The sequence below is a fragment of the Homalodisca vitripennis genome, chromosome 1 (genome assembly GCF_021130785.1).
Source record: "Homalodisca vitripennis isolate AUS2020 chromosome 1, UT_GWSS_2.1, whole genome shotgun sequence".
Lineage (NCBI taxonomy): Eukaryota > Metazoa > Arthropoda > Insecta > Hemiptera > Cicadellidae > Homalodisca > Homalodisca vitripennis.
In genome coordinates, this window is record NC_060207.1 from 140900992 (window position 1) to 140920347 (window position 19356).

General features: G+C 32.8%; 1 protein-coding gene across 1 annotated transcript in view; it reads left to right on the top strand.

Annotated features, from left to right (window-relative positions):
* The first annotated feature begins 5694 nt into the window (after positions 1-5694).
* The window catches only part of LOC124372424 (DNA-directed RNA polymerases I, II, and III subunit RPABC3), a 218726-nt gene continuing 205064 nt past the window's right edge, over positions 5695-19356 (top strand). Inside the window, exon 1 of the mRNA XM_046830832.1 lies at positions 5695-5872. Coding sequence (XP_046686788.1) covers positions 5800-5872 — 73 coding nt within the window. The 5' untranslated portion in view covers positions 5695-5799. The remainder of the gene's footprint in view (positions 5873-19356) is intronic.

Here is a 19356-nt window from a genome sequence, read left to right on the forward strand (position 1 = left end):
TTTCCAAAATTTTGGAGATGGCAGGTAGGATTGATATTGGCCGGAAATTTGAGGTTGAAGAAGGATTCTGGGTTTTTGGAAGAGGAATAACAATGCTCTGCTTCCAGCCTGTTGGAAAAGTGCCAGTTCTCAACGACACATTAATCAGGTGAGTAATAGCACCAATGCAATAAGGACCAAGACCACGAACCATATTTATAGAGATTCCATCAACGCCAAATGCGGCACTTGTCACGCCATTCATCAACTCCTTGACTTTACCTTCTGACACAGGTGAGAAACTAAAGGGAGAACTTATTCCTCTGCATGTATTACTCTTGAAAAATTCGAGTTTATCTGTGCTTACTTTCATGCTACCACCCATAGATGAAAAGTAGTTATTCAAATCTTCAGGCCCAAAAGAATGATTCTTTACTTCTTGTGGACCGATGACACCACCAGCTTTCAATGTATCCCAGAATTTTTTAGGATTTTTCATATCTAAATTATCTCTAAAATACTTTCTCTTCGCTGCTCTTATCGCCACATTTAGTTCATTACGAGCCTTGCAGTAAGCGTTTCTAGAGGTAGGAGTTTTGAAAGAGAGATAATCATTTCTGAGTTTGTTCTTTCTTCGTGTCAAGTGTTCAACATGTAAGTCCCTCCAAGGAGATTTCTTTTTTGTAAGCCTTTTCCTTACCATAGGCGCACATTCATCAAAGACATGGAGTATGTTAGCTGTTAATATATTGTTAATATCATCCACGTCATGGTGCATGACTACAGCATCCCAAGGTATATTTGAAGCGACCTCTATAAATTTCTCGCTGTCGAAATTCCTAAAATTTCTATACGAGATGAACTTTGCCTTTGCTTTTGGTTTTTCAATTGGCACATCACAGAAAGTAAGTTTGTGGTCAGTTGATATCAGAATATATCAGAATATATATATCAAATATATCAGAATTACCCTTACGGTTATTATATCACTCACGCCTCTTTCATACAATTTACAGGTCCGGCAAATATAATTAATTAATTATTTAATTTGGTGGTCTTTGAGAATTTTTGGTTTGAATCATCCCAGCGATCCTTCTAAACTCGCCAAACGAGTACAATGTTTTCGAAATCAGAAGGGTTTTCAACTGAATTTTGAATTGTTTTCCATTTTGTTGTTTGATGTGTTCAGGGAGACTAACGATCAATCTGACACCAACTTGGGATCGTAAGTTTCTGAACGCATTTGTCTTGTACTGTTGGACGCGAAAGTTGTCCCTACCTCTCGTCCCGTGTTGGTGAATATCCTCTCCCCGAACCAAAGCACACCTCGACACGGATTAGAGGATCACCTCGAGAATGTAGAAACAGGGCAGTCAGAAATCCCGGCTCCCTGAACGCGTTTCTACACGACTCTCTTGTGTTTAAATTCAGAATTACCCTTACGGTTATTTTTAGCCTGAAGACTCGCTCCAGCTTGTGCTACGCACAACTCTATGCAGACTGCTATGCAAAGTCTGATTCCATATCCCAAGTGGGGATAAATTAAGCTATAATAAGCCATTTTCAATACCGTAATTGGGCAGTGCTTTGCCAAATTGCGAAGGGCAAAGACGCCCGACGCAACCTTAGCACAGACATGATCCAAGAGAACTTCCCAGGTTAGTCCTCGATCTAGGAACATTCCTAGGAATTTTGTTGATTCCGTTTCATCGAGCGGGAGATCATCCACAAACATTGAAGGTTTTGTTCCAGATTCTCGTTTGCTTAGCGAAAATTTCATGAAATTCGATTTTGATTCGTTTGTTTTTAGGTTGATTTCAGAAAAAAATTGAATGCAGGAATTCAACTCAGAAAAAGTAATTATTTCCAAATTTTGAAGTGTTTGGCTTTACCACAGAGAGTCGTGTCGTCAGCATACTGAACCACCTTTCCATTCTGGATCGATGGGTTCAGATCGTTTACGTAAAGAAAAAAAAGAACTGGCCCAAGGATAGATCTTCGCGGGACTCCATGGGTGATCTTTGCTTTTGAGGATAAGGCACCCGAGATTTGCACACACTGCTCTCGGTCACTAAGATATGATCCAAGCCATTTTAGAGGCAGACCTCGTACACTACTCCTTTCTCAACTTGTGCAAAAGTGTTTCATGATGCACACAGTCAAATGCTTTGGAGAGGTCGAGAAATACGCTGAGCACATGTTTACGCCTCTCCAGTCCATCAACAACATGTTCCATGAGGTTAGTTACAGCGTCTGTTGTACTCCTTTTTTCTCTGAATCCGAATTGGGTCGGGCTGAGAATATAAAAACTTTCGAGGATACTGTTGAGTTATTCCAGGAAAAGTTTCTCAAAAAGTTTGCTCAGCACCGGCAGGATAGAAATTGGGCGGTAGTTGTTGGTTTCTAAAGGATCATCTTTTTTGAAAATCGGAATGACTTTCGCAGTTTTCAATTTTGATGGAAAGATTCCGGTTTGAAATGAACAGTTGATTAATTTTTTAGTGGTGTTAGTAAATGCCTGAAGCAATGCTTTAACATCCACATTGAAACTCCATTGATGTCGCAGGATGTTTTGGAATTCAGTCTCTGAATGACACGAACCACCTCCCCCTCCGTCAAAGGAGTCAAAGCCAAGGATGACATCGGTTCCTGCAGGTTGTGAGCACGAGAACGAGGGACAACAAAAGTTCCTAATTTAACTCCTTTCGTTTTTTGTGATTATGTTAACATTGTTTATGCTGAAATCAATCGATCAGTTACTTTATAGATACAGAATAAGTTCTACACACAATACAAACTGTCTTAGTTATAAAACAATCACTATATTCATACTTCTTCTCTGTTAAAACGTCGATAGTGCTCAGGACAAAGAGGTAATAAATATCACGAAGAAGGTAGGCCCAAGAACAGAAACCTGAGGAACACCTACCTCAATCCAAGATGTCCTACAGTCATCGAGTTTGATATGTTAAGAGATTGCAATTTATTTTGAAAAAATAATGCAATCTACGATTGGGTTACTTTCCTAATCCCTAGGTGCTTTACCATCAGGAAAATCTTGTGATTTATGTCAAATGCTTGTAACATATTGAAAAAGCCGCGAACAGCCAGCCTCTTATCATATAATTTTATGGAAGATACAAGAAAATTGATTGCATTCACCTTTAACTTACGCTTGGTAATCCGAACTAGCAAGATTATAAAACTGTCTCATTCTCAAAGAAGCCAATTAACCAGCTGAGAAACTACTCCTTCCACCACCTTAAACAGCATAGAAAATAGGGATATTGTCCGGTACTTGCTACAGTTATTCCTCCATCCCTTGCTATGTATAGGCCTGACAATAGTACATTTTATTTAATCAGAATTTATGGCAAACTCAAAGGAAAGGTTAATGGGCGAGATGATAAATCGTCCAGTCCAATTGATTATTATATTTTAATCTACACATATCAGGTGCTATTTCATATTTAGTAGCACCTTTATTTCTATAGCGACTTTCATGCCAACTACGGTATCATGTAAGCGCATTAGTGATACATGGTCTGCCCATCCCAGGTTTTTGTCGATAGTTATTCCCAGATTATTTACTTTTTCACTCTAAAGTATTTCTTTGTTGTTCAGTTTTAGAGCATTATAGTTGTTGAGTTTAGTAATAAGCCTTTGATAGTGTATTGAAATACTATTACGTATCGGTTTAATTTGGTTTTACTCCATGGCTGCAAATCTACTTATCAATAAATTATCAATATCAGAGTTCATTAGTTGCTCACAAATATTTATCTCATTTGGTGTAAAGTGGCGGTAAATTTATAAATCATCATCGTACACATTAAACTTTAAGTATTGGATATAAGTAGTTATGACATCAACGCAGAGAGAGAAAATAGAAGTGGTTCAAGTACAGAATACTGAGGCATCCTCTAGGTGACAGGCCTTTACTCGAAGCTCTCCTTGTCAGTTCTAACACGCTAGTGCCTTTCAGAGAGATGTGGCCCTACCTAATTGACAAAACCATCAGATAAAACATACTTTTTCAATTTTATAAGCAAAAGAACATGAAACACGCAGTCGAAGGCCTTGGAAAAGTCAAACAATGAGTTTAGCTTGCCACTTGGCCATAGTAAGTCTTATACCTTATGTAATTTAAGACAATCTGTGTCAGTATTTTGGTAAGAACGAAATTCAGACTTAGGTTCTGACAAAATATTTCCACTGTCAATAGAACTGTAGAATTATTGATGAACTATTTTTACTAAACACTTGGGAAGTACAGGGAGTATACTGAAAGATCTTAAATGAGATGGAGATTACGGGGTAGAACACCTATTCAAGCGACTGATTTGACCATACAACCATATATCTTGAAAGGTGGAGGACATTTAAAGATTCATTAAATATTGCAGTAACAACTGGAAGGTGACTGACAGAGTGCTTTCGACGAAATTATTGGTATTGTCGACCCCGACTGCATTGTTAGACATCCTCATGACCGCACCGAAAACCTCGGTCACCGGAATGAAATAGAATTGAAGAACAGGTCTATTCTAACATATAAATTATCATGTAATTATTATTTATCTCATTATTATATATTTTAACCAAGAACAATTTCTGCTAACATCAAAAAAGTATGCCTTACCAATTTACCTTCTTGCTTTATTGCATAATGAACTAAAAATTTAAATCTTGCACACTAAAACTAAACTGCAACATAGTCAGGTTTAACCGGTCATGCGTTCTACTTTTGTAGGCTCGCCTACACTCAAGGGCAACTTAAAAATTTAAAATTCAAGAAGCTAGAAATATTATTTACATTTCTTATAAATAATTTCTATTTAAAATGTATACGTCAAATTCTTAATACAAGTAGGTGAATTTTGAAATTGGTGCGCCGGAGCGAATTACTAATTATTATAAGACTGTTTTGTTTATTACATACTGCTTTTACAAGTCTTATTTGGAGTTATATGGACTTAAGGCATTCCACTATGGGGTATTGCCAGCAACTCCAACATAGAAATCATTCAGTGTTTTCAGTCAAAAGTTATAAGGCTTTGCATGGTGATTTGAAAGTTCAAACAGTAAGACAAGAAATACTTGATACAGCAAGACGTGTGTAGCCAAATTAAAGAATCATCCTAATCATCTAGTGCTGAATTTATTAAACAACAGCCTGACTACGACTAGACTTCAAAAATATTACATAAAATGGAAATTCCTGACTGGCTTTGGTAAAAACCACTAACATAATTTAATTATTGATGCTGTTGTGCATCAAAATTATTAACTTTTTGTAATGCCACATAATAATTTACCTACTAAAGTATCTACTTTATGTTTATTGTAAAAAAATGAATGGAAGATATTGGTTACATTTAATTTTGCTTATCAATATTTTAAAAACTTAGATAGAAATTGTATTTTTAAGTTAAACTAGGCATAACCAGCGCTAAAGTTACATTTATATGACTTTTATCCATCTATTAAACCACTATTATCAGGGATCGTTGACGTCATTTTATTATCCTAATACGGAAAGAATTCTATATCGCTCTGGGTATAACTGCTACATATTTCCTGTGAATGTTATACATTTTACTTATTATTATTAGTTTTGTATTTCATTGTATAATATGCCAGAAAGAAAATTATTTTTGATTATTCGACTTTGCCTTTGGCTGCAGTAGGACAGTTTTCAAATACCAGTCACATGGTACGTTTCAAGTCATATTCTGTCTGCTTTGTTTCTGCGCGTGTGTGAAGTTTTAGGTTATATTATTGTTAGTGTTTACCGGTGTAATAAAACATTTTATTAAAATGGCAGGAGTGCTGTTTGAAGATATTTTTAATGTTAAGGACATCGATCCCTCAGGAAAACAATTCGATCGAGGTAAGTTTTGAGTGATATACACGTCAAAGTTATTAGCTGTATATAAAAACATAACCTTTATTAGTCGTCTGTTTTATTATTTGGAGGAAAAAAATAATAATGCTAACAAATATAATTTATTATTATGAATCTTAACTGTTAGTAATCGTCCATCATCATTATTATAACTTGGCCTTGTAATCAAGAGCCATTCTTTGTTAGTACTTTGGAAGCTAGGGTTGCATCAAATTAGTTTGAATGAATAGTACTAACAAAATGAACTATAAATTTAAGGAAGACTTGGGTAAGGTACTATAAGCGGAACCGGTTTTTTATATCGAACAATGGGGTAGGGTATGATAAGCGGACCCGGTTTTTATATTGAAATTGTCAAACGATATAACCATCGATATAGTCAATCGATACTGATTAGTTATTTTGAACAATTAACTTAAATAATCTATATCAACAGCTGTAAACACTTTCAAATAATACTCGTAATGTAATTGAAACTCGTAATGATTTCAATTTTATATAAGTAGCCTAACATTTGATTATTAAAAATGGCAATCAATTTTAGAAAACTGAACGACATTACTTTGAAAGACGATAAAACATGTTTTTCGTGACTTCAACATGTTGGACTCGTACCGAAAAACCCACTATGTGATCATCTTTTGGAAAAAACAGAGGAGCAAATATGGTCGTCTTCAGTTTTTCTAATTTTGGTTATAATAACTTGTTTGATCACTGTAAATATTAAATTCATATTTTAATTTAAAACATATTGATTGTTGTATGTAGAATCTTGGAGCATTGGAATAACTATTTATTGTAGTATCACTAGATAAAGGAATACAACATTTTCCAATATATAATTTTTTATATAAATATTGGAAAATGTCGTATTCCTTTATCTAGTGATACTACAATATTGATTGTTATTGAGGTTTTATATCAATTGGTAGTCTAGGATATGAGATACGAATATTAGGTTTCGATATAAAAAACCGGGTCCGCTTATCGTACCCTACCCGAACAATGTAGTCCTCGATACCTAATATTTGCATCTCAAATCCTAGACAAGCAATCGATATAAAAGTACCCTATAACAATCATATGTTTTAAATTAAAATATGAATTTAATATTTACAGTGATCAAACAAATTATTATAACCAAAATTAGGAAAACTGAAGATGATCATATTTGCTCCTCTCACAGTTACAGTTGTTTCTTTCCCACAAATATCACGTAATGGGTTTTTCAGTAAGAGTCCAACATGTAAAAGCCACGAAAAACATGTCTTATCATCTTTCAAAGCAATGTCGTGTAGTTTTCTAAAATTAACTGCCATTTTTAATAATCAAAATTACTTATGTAAATTTGAAATATTACCCTACGTTTATTATTTGAAAGTGTTTACAGCTGTTGATATAGATTATTTAAGTTAATAGTTCAAAATAATTAATCAGTCTCGATTGATTATATCGATGGTTAGGATTAAGTAATATCGTTTGCTAATTTCGATAAAAACCGGGTACCCTTATCGTACCCTACTGGAAGACTTTATTAATAGAGGCCCTTAAATAATTCTTTTTATTGATCAATAGCACTAAAATAAAATCATAACATAGGCAAGTTAAAGTATTGATCATTATTAGATGAAATTAAATTCAGGTACACTTATTAAATAAGAGGCCTACACTCGTTATTCGGTTGTTTTTATCGAATGGTTCGTTATTTTTATCCGAAGGAATAATTAGATATTACAATTTATTTAATGTAACATATATATAAAAACAGCAAGAAGTAACTAATATCTTGAGACTAAAAATTGTGATAAATATGAGGAAAATGTGTGAAATATTTCTCTCAAATGACGAGATTTGTTTTAGTGGCTTCAACTCGAGAGTTTGGCTCCTCTTAACCCATGGGGAGAATTCTTTCCTCCATTTCACAAAAGCGGTTACTCATTGATATCAAGCTAGGCAAGTTGTAAATATTGTAAGGTTTTTTTTATATTTAAGTCTGATATTCAAGTTATAGTTGGTTTTGTTTTTTTGTAATGTTAGTGTTAAATTTATGTTTTTAAAATTGTAACGTATGAGATTCTTCTTGTTACGGTTTTTTGTTATAACTCTTATTGTATATGATTTTTACATATCAAATTTGGATAATATATCAAATTTTTTTATAAAAACAACTGAATAACTAGTGTAGGCTTCTTATTAAAATCTCCCCTTAAATTCTAAATAATAAAGGGTGCATATCTTGGGTAAACATTAAGGATTGTATTATCGGACACTACTGGTAATGATTTAAAACCACTTTGATAATATTCCTAATATGTAAACTGACATTAACACCAAGAATTTTAGTGTGGACTCTAAAAATACTAATTTGTCATCTAAATATGAGAATATAGATAATCCATTTACAGAAATTAGTTACTTCTTTGCTGTTTATTACTTATATTACAAATTACTGTAACCAATAAGTTGAAATCATATGTTAAATTAAGTAAATTATAATATTAAATAATTCAAAGTTTAAAGGTTTTTATTCCTGGGATTTTCAAAACTTAATATCCAAGATTAGCTAAATGTTATAGTAAATAAATCTTGGTACAATTTTTTTATACATGAAAGTAATCTAGAGTTGGTTGAAAACTCAAAGGTACACATAAAATGCTAAACTTGACCTATAAATGAGATTGTCATACACTACAAATTGCCCAACTAATATTAGGACTATGATTGTAATAAATTAACTTCGCCATTGTGTAGGAGTAAGGTTACGGTTATTCAGCTCAGATGTCGTGGGTTTGATTCCTAAAGATGGTTAAAAAATTAACAAGTACATAGGTTTGGATTGTTATCCCGTACCACATTTAATACGATAATTAAAAATTCCAATGGTATAGATTTTGCCCCCTTACTAAAACATAAAGTAATCAAGAGATTCCAAACAGTCTATTTGTTGTTTTGAGAGTGATGCGCCACCCACAACACAGTGAGTCTCTTGGGTTTTGACCAGTTAGGGAGAGAAATTTGGGGGAAAGTCTATGTGAACTATGTAGATTCTCAGAGTTTCAGCATGCCAAGTTCACAGCCTATCACTTTTGCCTTGCACATGTCACTTAAAAAAGAAATTTTTCTTGCTTGTGAAAAATGTTTGTTTATTCAGGAGCTTATTGCAAATGATCCACCAATAATATCAGTGATCAAACGTTTACTAACAATATGAGGACTGAATTAGTTGAACTGGTGCTGCTGGTCATCACGTGTAAACTGGCCTGTCACCAAGTCACTGTAGTGGTCCTTCACTCTCTTCATTCGGTGAATCAAATAGTTATTTTTAACGAATACTAAGAATAAAAACCTGCTACAAAACAAGTTTCACTACATTTCTTAATTAGTAGCACAAAATATTTTTCATTTGAACTGGCTAGAAATATTTGTTTGATATACTTCACTAAATACTGCACTCATTATACAACTAACACCAATTGACAAGATAGGAGTATGTTATACCACTTGACACATACACTGAAGTTGCATGCAAAATGTCAAATACATAGCTTATTTCATCTTGAGAGATCCTGCAGAGAGACAATCAGATAGAAAATAAACTGTTACAGTCCCCAATAAGACAAAATATAAATTTTGTCAGCATACTGAATGGTAGACTTCAAAGACACTAGCCAAACACCCTGGAGGGACATGAACCATCATCAAACTCGAATTCTCATGTGATGCAGAAATTATTTCATGCTGTGTTTAAAGTGTGCAGATGAAATCGATCTCAAAATATCCTGTGAATAGTTAACTAATGCTACATGTAAATGCTCAAATAAATTCATCATCATGCAACGTTAGCTTTGTAAAAATGAAATCATATGCAAAATTTCAAGTCTGCATCCAATTTTTTTTAGATAACCAGCATAAAACAGACTTACAGACAGAAGAGGAATTTTGCCAGAAGCCTTCGTGATATCAAAACATACAAAATATTAAGTTTTTAGCTCAATTCATTCTCAAGATATCATCCTGAGTTATAAACTTTACTAATGCTTAGCCAAATCCTATGCACCATAAGTACCATCATTGAATTATGTCCATATAGGAATAAATTGATACAACAGAGTAACAAAGGACACAAAAGAATATGATGAAAGTCTTGCCAATTAATCCAATAAAATAACTTCATAGCATGTCTTATAATGCCATATGGTTGTATTTAATTAGTTATAAATCTGTCTATTCTGCGATTTTGTTGCAACCATGGTTTCTTATCAATGTAAAAATGTTAGAATTTAAATTTTACATTTTGACCCAAAAATAAGTTGAATTCTGCCTTGGAAGGAGAGGAACCTGCTATTACTTACTTCCTATCAAGAATTATAATAAAGATAGACAGAAAGATAGACAGGATAGACATTGACACAACTATGAAAAGGCCCTGTTGGGTCCCTAATAAACCATACATTTAAAGTTGTACGTGAATATGTTCCTGGGCTTTCCCTCTGAGTTACAGACATTGTTAATACTCAGTCATATTGCAAGGTGTGATATGCACTATCATCGAACTCGATATTGCCTATAGAAATGAAACATCATGGCAAAATTCATGTGTAAAGAGGTTAATGCATCCTAAGGTCCTCTTCCCACGAGTAAACACTTAAAAGTTCTAAACAAACAGTCAAGTTTATATGACTTAGAGTCATTCGTATTGTACAAATGTAATATCACTAAGACTAGCTCAAAAACTTACATTTCTGGTGGTGTGAGAATCATGTCCATTAGATAATTTTTCTCACCATAACATTAATGAAACAGTGACAGAATCCATTAGTCGCTTAAGCAACTTTGCAAATTACTCATTCCACTATTTGAATGACTGAAGAGAAATAATTTGTCTCTTAAACCAATACATTTTCAGTTGTAAAAGACTAATGTAAAAATATATGTGTCTAAACACTACAAAAACCTTAATAACTTAGGACCCAAAAGATATTTTATTCTGAGCTTGAAAAATATTCAGAATCACTATTATGACATTTTGATCACCATAAGAGAAATGTTTTAATATTTCAAATAAATAAATATTATTTGAAATTAAGTAAATATAGCAGCTACAGGTAATTTTTTTAAATGAAAGCTTAAGATACATTCTTTGAAAGAATGAAGAAAGAAATAGGGTTACTGGCTGCTTGTATATTTTTCTGGATTATGATCTCTTTGTATCATGATCTATCTACGTTGTACCACTTACTACTGTATTCCTTCTTTTACAAAAAAAAAAAAACAAATTTTACACGTTTTCTCTATTGGTGTTCTAGTATAGGAGTTTCTAGGACTCTGAGTCAAGAAAATAAAATTCAAAATGGGGGGACTTAATGAATTCAAACTTTAATCATAGTTCATCATGTATGTGTCAAAACAGAACGGCTTTTTCAAAACTGAATTTATCATCTGTACAATAATTTGTTGTAAAGTACACAATAGGATCTCATATCTGACCTTGTTGACTGGAGTATTGTCTCTGACATTGTCATGATGATTAACATTTTACAATTGACTCTGTGCCACATTAGCCTTTTTCTCTGAATGACAGAGATTTATACGATGGGTGTGAGAAATGAACTAACATTATTTCAGTGAAATTAACTTCAACATAAGCCGTTGTCTACCATATTTACATTCACAAACTCCAATCATCCAGCAACCCATTTCAGTATTCATCATCTATTAATTTCATGTATGTGACCGTAACCAGCCCTGCAGCTTAATTTGCAGTATGCAGCCAGGTGCGACCACAGATATCCAGATTGTCATTTAAATTTTGTATTTATTACTATAAAATGTAATTCTAAGTTTCCTATGTTTATGTCAGTAATATTTCATAACATTCTTGTCATTGTTTTGTGTATCGATGTTATACATAGTGTCCCACGAAGAGGTTTAAACCTTTGATTTTCTATTACTTGTCCATTTATGCACCGAACATTTTTAAACTCTACACAATTAATAAAGTAGGTTTTAAAAATATTCTATGAAAATTAAAGCTCCCTAGCAATTAGGGGGAGACTTAAATAAGCGGCCTACACTCGTTATTCAATTGTTATTATCGAACTGTTCGATTTATTATTCAAATCCGATATTAATATATTAATCGTACGAATCAAGAATTATAATACATAACAATACATATATTACAATTTGTAATTACATAAATGTATCAATAACATTACAAAATAACAAATCCAACTATGGCCTAGACCTACACATAACAAATATGAATGCGTTACATTATTGATAGATAGCGCGGATAGCAGTGAGCATCCTCTTTTGTGAAGACAGTAACCGAACTCACATGTATACCTAGAAATGTATCACATAATTTCCTCATATTCATCGTCATTGTCAAATTCTCAACAAATTAGTAACCTCTTGCTGTTTTCTTTATCTTGTTCACAAGATAAATGACTGTAACTAATAAGTAGGAATCATATAGTTTGTTAAATAAATTGTAATATAGGATTATTCATTCGGATAAAAACAATCAAACCATTCGATAAAAACAACAGTGTTCTGCCGCTTATTAAAGTCTACCCTCTAATTGTTGAAACAAAATGGTTACATGTTACAAATTTTACGATTTTGCTTACTATAAAAATTCATTCCTTGAAGTACCTTATTTGATTACTGCGTTGCAGTTTTAAAAGACAACGGTTTAATAACGCTGATTGTTGAAAACACCTGTTTGATTGAAGAATATTGCTTGTGCTATAAAAAACATAGCCTAACTTCCTCCATTACAGTTTTACTGATATTAAAGTTCGAGAAATGGCTTTTAATATTGATCAAAAAGTGTTTTGGTGGGCTATTGCTTTTTAGACAAATAGCTAATTTAGGACAAATTAGACAATTTCAGGATGCCTAGACCCAGGAGTTGAACCACCTAGCAATCCAACAATAACTGTCAAAAAATCTTTTGTTGTTAGTTGTACTTGGAAGTGCTACTGAAAGTGTCGTAAAAAGTTCTCTATAGGATCAAATGAGGAAAGAGAAGTACTAGTATGCGTATCAATGCTCCGCTCTCCAGGTAAACCGAAATCACTAAGGAAGGTTGAACTTGAAACTGGTGTTCCAAACTCTTCAGTACAGAGAATAATTAAGAAAAACAAAATTAAATTTTACATAAGTCACCTAGTCCATAATCTTCTTGAAGATGATCCGGACAGGAGAGTAGAATTTTGTACTTATATCATTGAGTTTCATGAGCTAGATCCTAATTGGCATACTCAAATTGTTTTCTCAGATGAGTCCACTTTCTACCGCAATGGTGCTGTTAATAGGCATTGTAATTATTACAACACTGGTAATCCACACATTCTTGAACAGACTTTACTCAAATCAAAAGGAATTACTGTTTGGGCAGCTGTCAGTTGTAATGGGGTGCTATCTTACGACATTTCAGGCAGTACAATGACTGGAAATAGGTATGAACAGGTTTTAAATGAACAAGTCTTGCCTCATTTTACGGTTCCAGATATGGATTAAGCAATCTTCCAACAAGATGGTCCTCCTCCTCATTTCACGAATCCTGTCAATTGATTACTAAATGACAACCTTCATGGCCGTTGGATTGGTTGTGGAAGTGATTTTTTAGATTGAACACTCCGATCCCCAGATTTAACTGTGTGTGATTTCTTTCTATGGGGTTACTTAAAGGAACAAATTTCTACTGGTAGATTCAATAATGATGAGGAATTAAAACAATCAATTGAAAAAGGAACTTCTCCGGATACCGCAGAATGTCTTTGTAAGAGCTTACAATTAATTTGTTAAGCGCTATTATCAGTGTGTAGATTAAATAATTGTGGACTGTAATTGTAGGTTTTTTCTAATAGGCTATGTTCTAATTTTCTGATTGAAATGCTTTATTTCTCTAGTATATGACAATAAATAATTTTACAGAACTAAAAATACTGGTTTTTTAGTGCTTTTAAATATAGTTGTTCAAATTGCCACAATTTTTTTCAACAAGTACTAGAGGGCTGAAATTTTCACTGAATATTTTTAAAACCTATTTAATTAATTGTGTAAAGTTTGAAAATGTTTCGTGCATTAATGGGCAAGTAATATAAAACAAAACGTTTAAACGTGTTTGTGGGACACCCGGTATATTTATAAGCCTCTTCTCTCGACACTCTTATATTTTTAATCTCACTCATAATGCATCTTTCCAAAACTAAGGGTCCTTGTTGCTTAAAAATCTTGATGGGTATAGGCTATGGCATGTGAAGGCAACTCGAGATAAGTGCAACATGCATTAATATGAATGATAGTGACTATCAAGTGTAGGTAAAAAATGTTAGGATAAAGTGGTTCTGCAGTAAGAACAATTGTACAGCTGATGATGTAAATCCCCTCTCAGCATTTGCTATATAAATCGCCTTATTTGTCCAGTCAGTCTCAGAATTACCCACTAATTACCTTAAATCAATGAAGGTCTTAAAAAGCTCAGTATTGAAATTGAATTTCTTAGTAAGAGGCTTAATAATTATGAGCCTCGTTTAGAAGCTTTAGAAAGTCGTGTATATGAATTAAAAGATATAATAACTAATCCAGCCTACCCAAGAGAGTTGATACTGAATTTTTAACCAGTGAACTTAATAAACGAAGTAGATCAACCAGGAATGCAATTTTATATATGCTCATAATATTGTCTTGGTTAAAAACTCCAATATGCTTGATATCAAAATTAATATGGACGAAATTAGTCTTCTTGTGGTAACTAAAATGGTTAGTGTAAACCGCATCCTCTGAAGCTAAAGTTCAAAATCAACCTCAAGACTAGTTATTTTTCTTATCAAATTTTCCACAGAGTTTTTGAAATCTGATTTGCTGTTGAACCAAGTGACTGCGTCAAATGACAAGACAGCTGTTGAACGAGACCATTTTAATAAGTTAGTTGAGAAAGTTGATAGATTTTTAAAATTATTGTAAATAGTGGTAGGGACACTAATATTAGTACAGTATCTATTACCAAAATGTAAATAGCTTGTAGACAAAAATAAATAAAATGAGTCACTTCAGTTTGTAAGGATTAAATGATCATTTTTACTTAGGCCGATATAGACTCATCTGAACTTGACCAGATTAATTAAAACAGCTATCACAAGAACAGATCTTCTGCTACTAGTGCAAACAAGATTGGAGGTGGTGTTTTGATTGCAGTACACAATTATATCCCTTCTGTAACAAAATATGCATTTATTGCTGATGTACATTTATTCTTATCAGTATGGATTTAAGAAACCATTCCTAATTGGTGCAATTTATATCCCACCTAGTTCTTAATCTGAAGTGTACACTGGTGTTTCAATGCAGCTGAAGTCTGTGATACATTACTTCATGTGAGTCAAACATACAAATAATGATCCTTGTTGGGACTTTAATCAACCTGCAACAACCTGGGCTGATCCATTTTCTAGTCTTGTTAACCAAGCTTCTCATCAACTAATTGAATTGCCAAGGTTCTTTCAGTTTCAGAAATTGAAAAAAGTTAAGTACTTCAGAAAGGTATTACTTTGGACTTTGTTTTATGTTCAGTGCCCACACTTGTGGTCTCTCCTGTGTCTGATTTCTTCCTTCCACAGTAGATTATCCTCTAGTGCTTGAGTATAACTTGAAAGTTAGTAACTACTTTTTCAAGGCTACAGGTAGAACCGTCAACAATCCAAGCAATTGCAACTTGCATTAAGTCTTCAATTGGATCCAGGATTTCAAATACCTGACTCTGACTTGTTGATCCTGCAGTAAGTTTCAACAACTTCTGTTTGGAGCTTGGCTCCAGTATTAAACACAATTATTTGCTTAAAACAAACATTGCTGGTAGGTTTTCTCTGTTGGTTCTGCCCACATTTGGAAAAAGCAAAAAGAATCAACCAAGAGAACACTGTTCTCAGAAAACAGAATTAAGAATTGTCAGTTGATTAGGAACCTGAAGTAATCTCTGAAATATTCGCCAATTTCTTTCCCTTACGTCCGTCATACTTCAGATAGTACAAGTCCTTTCTTCTCCTATGGAGTAAATACCTTAATAACTACATTGAGCTATATTACAGATATTGAAAACAAACGACTCAACCATATCAAGTGAACTTTACCAGACAACATACCCCCAGCTGTACTCAAATACTGTGGTTCGGTCTTAGCTCCTAATTTAGCTTTAATTTTCAGTGAATTGGTTTTAAGAAGACAAGAAATTCCCAAACTTGAAACCTGGATATCTCATCTCCATTCACAATTTGAGTGAATCTTTCTTATGCAGAACTACAGACCCATAGCCATCCATCATCACTCTCTAAACTACTTCAAATCTGTCATTATTCTATAACATGGGTTTCGTTCACGGAAGCCAACTACAAGTAACTTAACAGTCCTAACTTACTACATCTTCACAGCATTCTCAAAAAATATACAAGTTGACTTCATTTAACTTGATCTTGTAAAGGCGTTTGACTGAGTAAGCCATTGTCATAAAGTGTCCAAGCTGGAAGAACTCTGAATGGAAGGTTGCCTACTGATGAGGCTAGGAACTATTTGACTCTGCTCTTAATTACTCCGTTCAGACCTTTGAGAGTGTTCATGTTTCTTTCCTGTTTATCAAATTTAAAAAATGTTTTTATTGGTAATCATGTCAATAGGATCAAATTATATGTGCGTATGTCAACGATGTGTACCGTAATGTTGCAATATTATTGAGCACTGCTTTCTATAATTTTTTTTTACTTTTATATTAATGATGTATAATTATACAGATAATTTGTATTAAAATTGAGTTTTGTATATGATAATCATACAGATCTCAGTTTTAATTTATATGTAGACCATTTTTAGATCATAAAATTCTCTCTTAACACGTAACATCGTCGAACTGTGAAATTTCGTGTACTAAGTTCTGGACAAAAAAATGTGGACTGTAAGGTAATACAATTTAGACAAAATCATTGATAGGATACCCCTTACTTTTGAAGGATGTCAACATAAACATTTGAATGTTTACAACTGTTATTGGGTCAAGTGTGGACCAGAGAGTGGGTTTTGTGTTTTTGCTGATCCTGAGTTATGATGGTATGAAACTAAATGAAAACCATTTTTATTAAACCCATTAACCCAATTACTATCTGCAGTACATTTTCAAGCAACAACTTACGATTTGTTCAATGGATCGGACTTAACTTTTCCTCTTGAATATCCTAAAAGCAAATAAATATTCAGCCTCTGACTTTTGTCAAAATTCTGATTGTTTTATGTTCTTTCTAGCAAAAAGTGTCATAAAGGGGTAGTCATCTCATTTTCAGTAAAACTATTGAATTGAAAAGGTCCATCCTTCAGGAACATCCCTCAACCCTCCAACTTTAAATGTTGGGTTCCATAGCCTAAAAGTAACTCTGATGTTGAAATTTTCCTTCTGAAATTGTTAAACAATAAGCAGTCTAGGGAGAGAAAGGAATCAATTTGATCACTATCTATGAATATATGCATTAGTCTCAGAGGCTATTTAGCAAAATGTATTCAGTTTATTATGGTGGGAATTGTGCAACTTTAGGAAAATAGCCAGTCCTGTTAGCTGAGTATGAAATATTCATTGTGCGTGTGTTGAAATCATCTGCCTATTGTAATTGTAATTCTTTTGCAATAAATTAATAAGCAATGCTTGACCAATTATGCATTAGTCAGAAGACAGCATTTACCTTCCAATGAATTGAAAGTTAATATCCAGTGATTTATAAATTACATGTGATGATAAAACTTGTCCTCAGACTTAAAAGTTATATGCCTAACTCATATTTTAATGCAATTTTATATGCCGTTAAATATTACCATATCTGTGGACAATATATTTAAAAGTTTGTGTAATATTAAACTTATACTCTTTTCTTACACTCAATAATATTTGGGTTTTACTACTGTAGCTGTTATGATTAGAATTTTTTACTACTTATAGATCTTAAACTCTTAAAAAGTAGAGTATATTTTATATCTTTAAGAATTCTTACTCATAACTTATAATTATTGAATTTTGTTGCGAAAATCATTGCAAGTCATATCTAGTATATTTGACCAAATGAATGGTTTAGTTTTTATGAAATTCCATAAATAGGTAGGTATGCTTCTGCACATATTGTAATTTATTTTCTCTACGGTTATGTATTTAAACCATACATTTTATTTTAAACACAATTTTGTGTTATGGTTTGTTTTAAAAATTAGTTTTAATTAACTTTTTTACCACAAATGACCATTATTAGGTGTAAAAAGGTTCTTAATTTTTTAACACTTTTAAACGTTTATTCACTTAACAAAACGTGTAATCCATGAATAATTATCCATGAAATTAGCAAAATAAGATACAAACATTATAATACACATATAGGAGTCTTGTATGCTTTCAGTATAAGCAATTAGTTTTCATTTTTTGTGAGCGTAATCCTGATGATGAAAGTTTCTGATTTTATATATATATTATATATATATATATATATATATATATTATATATAAAATTATATATATATATATTTATATATATTTAATTGTTTAACACTAACTAATGAGGTAAATGCAACTTTTTTCATTAGGGTGTATTTCTTTGTTTCTATTGGCGTTTGTCAAATTTGAGATTAACTGTTCAAAATTATCACCATTTTGTAACAGTAGTAAATCTATGCTTTGTGTTTTGGCAATAGGTTAAAAAATAAATAGCCATGGTCATACATTATGAGGGTGCATCTCTGTTAGGAGTAATGAAAATATATAATAGATGTAAACAAATGTATATAGGTAACGTTGAATGCTTCTTTCGATCTAAGAAACATTTATGTTAAATATGTCAATAAACAAAAATGTTCAAAACATGTTGTATCGAAGTTTTCAATACAAACGTCAAAATTGTCAATAATAGTGATCGTATGAATCTTAGGCTGTACTAGTAGGTGAGAGGGACACATGGTCGAACATCTTACCCCTCTCCACCCCCACCCACCACTCCGCATAATGAAACTGTGTTCAAATTCAGAAATAATGTTGTTTACTTCAGTATTTCCTTTTTTGACTTTACGAGAAAAATATCCCCATACGAGGACTAAGTGGCATACATTTTGTGCAGTATTCGCAGTTCTGTAATGTATTAATGAATGTATCTTTTGCTAAGAGTCATAATCCATTTGAATCTTATACTAAGGGCCTCAAATTGATTAATTAAAATACTGGGTATTTGTAAAGTTATCATCATAGATTAATTAATATAACATACTGTTTCTGCTATTTGCCGCTAGGTAGCGTGCAACCAGAACAAGCGGAAACAGATGAAAAGACTAAATAGCGCTAAAGAACGCTGGCTAAACGTAGCTTAGTAAAATGTGTCAGTGCTTTATTTTTATCACATACCACACCCATTTATCCATGATGCATGTCATATTGGTAGAAGTTT